Source organism: Aspergillus nomiae, assembly GCF_001204775.2.
Source record: "Aspergillus nomiae NRRL 13137 chromosome Unknown contig00109, whole genome shotgun sequence".
NCBI classification, from domain to species: Eukaryota; Fungi; Ascomycota; class Eurotiomycetes; order Eurotiales; family Aspergillaceae; genus Aspergillus; species Aspergillus nomiae.
The window spans coordinates 71593-81109 of NW_015378164.1; the positions used below are offsets into that span (position 1 = coordinate 71593).

Genomic DNA, 9517 nt, shown 5'->3' on the forward strand with positions numbered 1-9517 from the left:
AGCATAGATGGACATGGACGAAAGAAAAATTAGAGAGAAGTACGTTAGAGAATTTGGCAGAATTAATGCGGGATGAAGAATTCCAGTATTGTACCTGTGGGCATGTATTAGTTAATTTTCTCCAACCCTAAAACGTGAGGAATATATACTGAGTACTGAGTACTCCATACGGTATTACGGAGTAAACCTCAACCTGAACAGCCTTGATACTTCCTGTAATTGACAAAAGCAAAAACTCACACACGTGATAGGCTTAAGAGACCCCTGAAATCTTGATACACTCACCAATCATCAAATGTATAGTGGCATATCATGCAGCCCCTCGATCGCTTAGAAGTACTTCCTTGGCCGCATAAATTCAATTGATTCTGGAGCCACCACCATCTCAACCTATACTCATTGCAAGACTTGAGCATACGCCACTTATCTCTGGACTTAGCTGGATTAGCCCGCGCAGATCACCACTCGCAGATCGACATGTATCACTGCGAGATGCCTAGAGCTGATAAAAGGTCCTCAACTGAGCTCACAACGCCTTGGTTGTCCCTTCCAGCTAGCAATTAAACTTCCACGTGACGCTTTCGGCGCATTTCTCAAAGACTGTGGTATCAGTATGGCGACGCAGTTCGTTACGCTGCATAATGGTGTCATTGCGATGAAGCTAAGCTCTCGCTTCCACAGGGACCATCGAGTCACGACACGCGAACTTTACAACAGGCTCAGCTGTCACTAATTTGTGGACAGACTGATGAGAGGTAGCCTGTTGCTCGAGCCGTTATTCTGACCAATGTCATGCGCTCAAACGAGCACAGTCTATGGACGAAGACAGAGCTTCTCTGACTGCCACCCTGAAGGATTGCTAGTGGTATGGAATGACATGCAGCCGATGCGGCCACAGGAGTCCAATCGCCAGCTTGAGTCTGTGGTCATGGGAACTCGTTCAGTACCTCCATGACGGGGTGATTGTGTTCGCTTTCGAGAACACTCCATGGTGATGTTCGTTTCGCGATTGGCGACGATTCGTGGACTGGAATAATACACGGGCCTCCTTCGGTATGGCATCGTCGATTGGATTCTAGTGAAGATTCATCATGATTCGATTGATATCGACAAGGGTGAAAGTCTAGTTGTAGAAGATGGCTGACATCATCATCTGGCTAAGGATATTAGAGGTTCAGCCATCTCTGGGACAGATTACTCTTGCCATCCTGGAGGCGTGGTTTTCCGTTATAGAGCCTGGATTGGTCCGAGTACGAGAAGCAGCGGCTCATAGTATAAAATTTATACGGGTTTGAATGGACATTTACGGCTGATACGTTGTCGCTGGCTGATACTGTCCGTGATACAAGTCTCTATACCCATAGATGATAACTCTTCGGAAGTATACTAATTTTGCAAATTCATCTAGTTCGCCGTGAATATATATCCTTCGTATATTGCTACGCTAATGAAACTTTTCTATGAATTGAATAATGCTTGCCACGTACGGTTTCGAAGCTGATGTTTTTGAATCCTGGATAAAGAAACCAACTTTTACTTTCAGGTCATATGTATGGAAAGTAGACATTACTGTCCCTTCCCTGGTGTGATTCGCAAGGCTCTCCAACCACTTTATCAGTTTCCTTCATCTCTAGTATGCGATACAGAAATTGGACCTATGATACCAGGTATCGTGAGGTTAATCCTTCCCCTGTGGAACTAGTAGCCATACAACAATCAAGGCGACTAGTAGCGCGAGAACTAAAGGCTGCAGGTTCTGTACGCCGCGGACTCCAGTGATAGCACCAGCAACGAATGGAAGTCTATACACGGATCAATGGGTAGCGAATGGTCACAGATCTTCTACTTGTGCAATTACTGGATGAAGAGAGTCAACATACTGCGGCATCACAGCCAGCCAATACCAACACGAGACATGTCATGGATAGTATGTCAATGCTTCGGGAGCAATTTGATAGCCACTACAATTGCCCATGAAAAGAGAGGACCAGTAAAGAAGCCAAACAAGGGAACTGCATTTGTAGACGCGATAAATATCGCTACCAGCCCAAATATGAGCTCAAGGGCAATTAAAATGGCGAGATGAACTGAATAGTGATGTGCTCTACTTAAGTCACAGTTCGCACTTGCCTATGCAACCTTTAGGACTGGTATGACAAATTTATCCAATCATTCACAAAGCCAAGGACAAACTTCCTGAGCGTAACTCCAGCCCAAAAGCCAGTGGGAATCAGACCAGACTCGTATGTGTCTCCGTGATGAACATGAACCATAGACTCGACGATTTACCCACGCACACTGCCAATATGTTCGTCCAACGTTGCCGGAGATTAAGCTTGGAGGAGGGGGTCACTTTGTACGCCCATGTAGATAAGGAGCCAAATGAACTTCATCTAGATACTGGAGCTCTTCATAGCCTCTACAGACATATCTCACCCACCATTGTTAGGGCCGCTGGCGTTGTTGATACGGAAGCTGGCCGCATCTTCTTTCCAGAACATGGGCACCACAACCATGTAGATGACCAGCATGACGGGGGTACAGAGGGTGAGTCGCCATATCGGTGAATGGAACGATATGGCAGAGGGACCTATCATCACAATACATCTCTGGCTAAAGGTCATGTGGACCCTGCCCACAAGGTTAGTCGCAACCAGGTATCCGATCAAGAGTGTCACAAAAATCAAAGAAACAACTGTAGTTGATAGGTCGAACTGCTCACAGTGCTATTGGATGCCAGTGTGCTTGACTATGGAGGAATAGACTCAGTGCATACATATGGGATTAATACCTGCCAAACTGGGAACTTTCTGTTCAGCAATCCTTGACACCAAAATTCAGTCTATAGGCCTCGTTACTGGTGCCTACCACGGCACAATTGATAAAGGTAGCGAATAGGCGCCATTGTTGATAGAAGTGTTATTTCACTTTTGCTTTGCTCGACCGGCCGTAGTATCTGATCCAGGGTCAAATGAGCTCGGTAACATTTGACGTTCTTGCTGTCCTTAAGAAGAAGCAAAGCTTAACAGTGGTCATTGTCGTGAGCATCTTGCGATGCTACAAGAAGGTGAAGAGAATGAGCAAATGAGCAGAACAGCCGGGGACAGCATTGATCATAGTATAGGATACATATCATAGATAGCCGACTTCAGCCTGACAAATTTCTAGCATACCATTTGAAATTCGTAAACGTCACTACACAGAACAAAGCAAAGGATCCGGAGCTAGGCGACCCACCCCTCTCGGGCACTCGATTGCATTCTCCATGTCAAGCACGCATTTCTACTTACTAGTCTATGCCTGTGACTGTCAATTTTTCGTAGCATATGGCAGATCACCAATTACCAGAGAATACGGGACTGTGAGAGATACGGAGAACTTCTTGAACTGTACTCATGTTATTGAGGACGATGCACGACTAGTACGCCAGGTCTTACGCTGGGATATCTGCACCAATGTCTACGACGTTTTCAGTGTCGACGTTGGTAGGCCGCTTTCGGGTGCAGATATTCCCCATGTGCGATGGTTAGCACCGCTTTGGATGGCCTTCGTGCTGAATAGGGCAACGAATTCCACCAAAATGCTTATGTCGGGAACTATCCGCGCAAAGGTGTTGGCATACAATGTCATTTTTACCTCTATTCGCCTGCTCTGTGTGGGCCAGATAAAGCTATGCTAAACCTCGAGCTCCTGGTGTGGCTTTGGAATTGGAGGAAATAGCAAATTCCGCGGTGCTTTTGCGCCCTCTCTATCACTCGCGCGGTGGTTGCATACATCAACGACTTGCCCACATATTTCGATATTATGATCGCATTTGCAGTGGTCTTTCTGCTCAAAGTATCCACCCGCTTCTCTACCACCGCACATCTTGATAACCAAGGAGCTCAACGCTTATTGCTCTCTTTAGTCACGTTGTTGGCGGAAGTGATAGCGATAATCACAAGCTGTATCCATGGATCCACTGCAGCAGGAGTCAGAGCAGATTATATATACCCGCAATATGCGGCATGTATACTTTGGTCGCGAGACCAATGGGATATTTGGCCAGTATTTCATCAGTGAGTTCACCTTTTTTATCAGGGTAAGATCGGAGGTCTTCAATATGAGTGTCTCCGAGAGATGAGAATAGCAAATCGTACCTCAGAGCCTTATTTCCAATTATGAGATTCGACAACAATTATGCCATGAAAGCCTGGTACCACTAGCGAAGGGATTTCGGGGCTTCAAGGCATCAAGGAAGAGGGAACAGGAGTGGAAGAGAGAGAGAGAGAGAAACATACAGAGAAGCTATAAAGCGAGAAATGCTCGGATTCCTTTTTTCCTATCATCCGTTGATGGTAAACCTTTTCGAGGAGAGATAAAAAGAACCCTAACGTCAGATCCCTGCTCATAGACTCAACATTGAAACGGCCACCGCCCCATCATATGCATAAACAGATGCAAGGCCTCATGAATTTTCTTCTTCGAACTTTGCTCGTCTCCAAGCCAACTTAACTTTATACTTTCTTCCTTGCAGAAATCAACCTGGCATCCTGGACGATAAGAGCTTGCACACCCTCAGCCACATCCATGTCATTCCGCTTTTTGACAATCATTCGGCAGCTAGAGCGTGTGTTCACAGTTCAACAATTTGACCCTGTCAGGTGCGGCATCGACAGCGATGAATCCAGCACGTTGTTGGATAGAAGCCAGTGGTGTGGCATTTATGGAGCCTCTGAATAATGCCAACGGTGTACGATGGTTCGGTATGACTGTTGCTGGCATATGGGCCGTCACTATGTCGTTTCCAATCCTGGTGCTCGGATTACGGGCCAAGGAGGTGAGATCAGAAGAGGTCAAAAGACCTTGAGGTTATAGCACGTAACAAAACGTACCTTAAGAAGTTACACTTCAATCAGATAATTGAATGAACAGCTAGTAAATTTGAAGAGATGATGGATAACAGCCAAAAGCCGTCATAAAGATACATTTCCTTAGGGTTGAGAAGAGTCACGTGTCAATAAAAACATACAATGTTTGAGTCTCGCCTCGTACCAATGAATTGGTTTCTGCCAATATATATAATTTGTTAGTGAATGATCACCTTGGAGCATGGCTCTACATGTGACAATTGAATGTTTGCAGATAGCGTCACGCCGTTACAACAACTGCGTAACGAGCCACCAGGATAGGATATTGAACTTAGGAAGAGAAAAAAGGCAAGAAGAAAATTTTGCGACTAGCATCTATCGGCATTAACATATGCCCCTGTTTGAATCAAGCGTACCAGAAAGATTCAGGACTACAGAGTACAGGGTATACATGGGTAAAAGTCGGTTGTACTTCGGGGTGTTAAAGAGTTTTTTTTGTACTATTTTCTGCACGTTGATTATATTGTCCCAACGATAACCAAACTCTGCACTAGCCAGGTACTCCGTAGTCTATTGAGGATCTAGAAAAGTCTTATACTTGGGATCAGCATGGCTCCAACATTGGGAATGGAATAGGAACGACAACAATGTTTGTTGATAGGAGAGCACCAGGAAAAAGAGAAAAACGAGTGGATCTAGCTAGCAAATTCTTAACATTTAGAGTAGGCAAGCTAGTTAGCATCGTTGTTTTGCTATCTTAACCTAGCAGCAACGGACCAAAAATTTGGCGCTCGTGTCCACTACCATCGGGTATCCTCCTGGATTTGGTTGGGCTTATATTGACTAGAATTCATGGTAGGGTATGTCATACGATATCCTTAAGAAAAACTATATAGTCACAGAAAGGATACAGGGGGGTCTTTTGAGATGCATGATGCATCTAATGTCCGTGATGTAACCTTCTTATCTGGTCAGTGTGGACATTGCAATTATATTGCGTAGATATGGAGACATGGTCCTCCGTGTGGACTAGAAATTTTCGCAGGTGCAGAAATCCTTATTAAATAGAAAGGCCTAGTCTTCCGTAGTCAGCGTACGTAGATGAATCGAATATGGGAAGGGATCTTCTCTCGGATAAGGGGCGGCGGCGAAAACTTTTTGCTGTCTTTTCTGCCGAAGGATAAGCAACTGACTAATATCAATTAGTCGTCGTTTAGTAAACTAGTTAACCGAAGTTATGGTTGTCAGGTTGAGTTGAGAAATGGGGCTAGGGAGCTTCAGCCTCATCCTCGGACCTCAAGTTGTGCTTGGTCTGATATTTGAAGCGTAAACATGCGAACGGGCGCCAAAGAGGACCTCTTAAGGCAGAAGCAGGCCGAAGCTTTCCCGTGGCATTGTTGTACCTTGTTGATATTAATTACGGTGGCGTACTCGAATATCTAGATCCAAGGCTAGTAGAGACGGAAGGAAACCTTAGGCTGCACCCCTGTCAAGTGACTTGAACAAAAAATAGTAACGAGAACCAGAAAGTTGGAAGGAACCTTCTGTTTCCCCTCCACTTTCTCAGGTACATACTACCGAGGGTTCCGGTTCGTTCCCCGCTTCAATGTCTCGGAGATCTATCCTTGGACTTTGGTTACCTGTGCGGATCACAATTTATCCAATGTCGAGAATGACATAATCTGTCATTTGATGCCCAAAAGACGGTTGAAGCAGTTGTGACCTGTGCTGCTAGGAAGCCAAGAAAACGCCTTGATCCTTGGAGAGATCCAGTGGCACACGCGTGATCTCCAGCAATTTACGTGAATGGATCGTATTGGGGCAAAGTGAAGCTTGGACAAGACACTTTCCTCTAGTTGGTAAGCAGTGCGATAAGTCCTAACTTTCTTGACGGGCACTACCGTATGCAGGCCAAGACCAACCTCGACATGCATGTACATACCACAAATGATCGCATTGTTGGATACGCTTTTCGAGAATTCTGAAAAGCTAGATGTGCTGGGCGCAAAATGGAAAGAGACAAAAAGACCGAATAAAAAAAAAAATTTTCGATGTTCACCTTTCATTATCGGAGCCGTGGATCCCTTCGCGTACGTTAGTGGAGCATGAATATACGGGGATGGAGAAAAGGATCCCAACTAGAGAATGGCTCGGTCGAGTTCGAAGACCCCTGCCCAAGCGAAAAACAAGACTTTTTGGTGGACGAGAAAAAAGGAACCAAGAGGCAAACCCCGCGTAATGGCCACTGTCGATCACCAAGCTAAAATAAATTAACCCCAACAAGGAAGCCCACAGAGGCGCAACTTCTTCCAACTGCTCGTGCGCTTATTGACTCACAATGCAAGCTAACTTCACATGCTACCGAGCTCAATCTCCGAGCAAAGAAAGCCGCACCTCCCGTGCATGATTTTCTCGTCCTCGAGTCCTGCGTCCTACCGCAGTCGGTTGAGTTCAGATACCAGACCTACTTCCCCATGCCAAGTGAACAATTGTGGGTGAACAGCAACCCCCACAATTGGGAACGTTATCTTCCCGAGCATTTCCTCTCAGGGGCATTGCTCCGTTCCCCGCAAGAAGAGCGCCTGAAAATCCTCTTTCGAAGTAGTTAGTATAGCAAATAACCCCAACCAAGGAAGTACGTATGAGCTAACTTAGCTAATACACGGTAGTAATAATTACGGGCCGTGTGGGTTGCCCACAATTCACCGCTGCTCGGCGTACTCGAGGAGGGTCTGCCCGGGCCCGTACCTCAATGGCATGCACTCTACTAGTCAGGGACTAACTGCTATCACGGCTCCGTGCACCCAATCAGGGAACTTCGTTTCTTCGGAGACCAACAAGTCAATTGGAGTAACCCGATGATTGCCAAATTCTCGTCTGGTTCAGGAAAACAAGTGCGCTTGTCGATCGCCGAGGCAGAACCGAAAGTGAGAGGCAATATCTGGGGATGAAGAGAGATTCTCACGCAAACTCGCAATTTATCGCGCTTCTCATTTGCTCCCCGCAAGGCCGATTGTCCCTCTCACGCACCCGGGGGATCCACAGCTCACTCCGACAAGCATAGCTTGCTCCAGAATCCAGATCGCGCCACCTTCTCCGCTTGTCATCAACTATACGACCCTGCAGCGGTGCTGCTAGGTCGGCAGGGGAGCAAGCGATCAGCATGTCGTATCAAGCCCACACCAAAGGGGCATCTCCCCCGCAGATCGGGCCCAAAATATTCTGCCACTGACATCAATGCTGGAGAGAACCAATGCAACGCAGTTTGCTTCACATGTGGGGATCGTTGACTAGCCCTCGGTCTACTCCAGTAGTCCCCAGTAGCTCTATGGGCAGAATGGAGTAGATTCCCGCACACCTGCAGACATAAAAGGGGTCATGCAGCCTCCTTGGTTCTGGAATCGGGCTCTCAAGTCGTCAATTGCTGGCCATCCCCTGTGGAGAGCATACTCCCAGCATGCGTTTCTCAACAGTAGTTTCCGCCCTTTTGCTTTCCAGCACCTCGCTGGCAACACCAGCCCAACCCTCTTCAGCACTGGGCAATGCCTCAGCACAGGGGGCTCCTGAGGAACATCCCATAGCTCAGACACCGGCTGCTGCGGAACCGACTGCTGCGGAGGCGAATGCTGCTGCTGCTACTGCTGCTGCTGTTACTGCTGCTGCTCAACCAAATGGTAATGCTAGTCAACAACCGAACGTCAATGTCAACCAGCAGCCAACTGCTGAGCCCAGCCAGCACCAAAGTGCCAACGACGAGCAGCAGCAGCAGCCGACTGCCAACGTCGCTCCACAATCGAACGCCGCCCCAGAGCCGTCTCCTAGTCCCAATGCCAATCAACAAACAGATGGCGGCCTGCTGTCACACCTAATCCCCACCGGCGTTGCGGATTCTTCTACCCAGCAGGAATCTAATGCTCCTGCTCCAACTGCCTCACCAGCGGAGCCTCAGGGTAGTCCGTCGCCTACCGAACAGCCGAAAACTCAGGGGTCCGCTTCCAAAACTGCTGCTTCCTCTTCAACGTCGTCCACAAGTAATCCGTGGGAGAATCTCACCCCTGATGGAGTGACTGGCAACCCTTTGACGGACATTGGTAATGGGTTCCAGGGTCTCCTTGGTCTCCTGTCTCCAACGTTCCTTAAGGATGTCGAGTCATTTTTCCACCACTTTGCCTATCTATTTGACGACCAGACTACGGAACAGACCAAGTCTCTCATTAATATTGGATCCGGCCTTCTAACTCAAGACTTGATCAAGCAGTTGAATAGCCTGTTGAGCAACGCCGGCAAACTGTTGACATCTGACTTTGTTGATGAGATCCAGAAATTGATCAAACAACTTGGCCCTCTCCTTACGGATGACCTGTTCAAGCAGATTGCCACATTGTTGAACAACGGAAACGACCTTCTGACCGCTGACTTTGTCAAGGAGGTCAATGCTTTGATCGGAAACGCCAACCAACTACTGACAGCTGAAACCGTCAAGGAGCTGCGGCAACTTATCGATTCCCTTGGTCCTCTCTTGACTCCTGAACTCTTCAAGGAAATCAGCGGCCTCCTTAATAATGCCAATGATCTGTTGACGGCGGACTTCGTTAAGGAGGTCAAGGGTTTGATCTCTGCAGTGGGTCCTCTCTTGACTCCTGAGCTCTTCAAGGAGATCAGCGGCC

General features: G+C 47.3%; 2 protein-coding genes across 2 annotated transcripts; one reads left to right on the forward strand and one right to left on the reverse strand.

The window, feature by feature from the left end:
* Positions 1-2432: 2432 nt before the first annotated feature.
* ANOM_006492 (uncharacterized protein) lies at positions 2433-3517 on the reverse strand (the record flags this gene model as incomplete). Its single annotated transcript, XM_015551748.1, has 2 exons — positions 2433-2631; positions 3438-3517. The coding sequence occupies 2 exons, from the start codon at positions 3515-3517 to the stop codon at positions 2433-2435; spliced, it is 279 nt and encodes a 92-aa protein (XP_015407528.1).
* A 4790-nt stretch (positions 3518-8307) lies between these two features.
* Positions 8308-9517, forward strand: ANOM_006493 (uncharacterized protein; the record flags this gene model as incomplete). The annotated part of the gene is made up of 1 exon (XM_015551749.1): positions 8308-9517. A coding segment is annotated over one exon (1210 nt), but the record flags the coding sequence as incomplete, so codon positions are not given.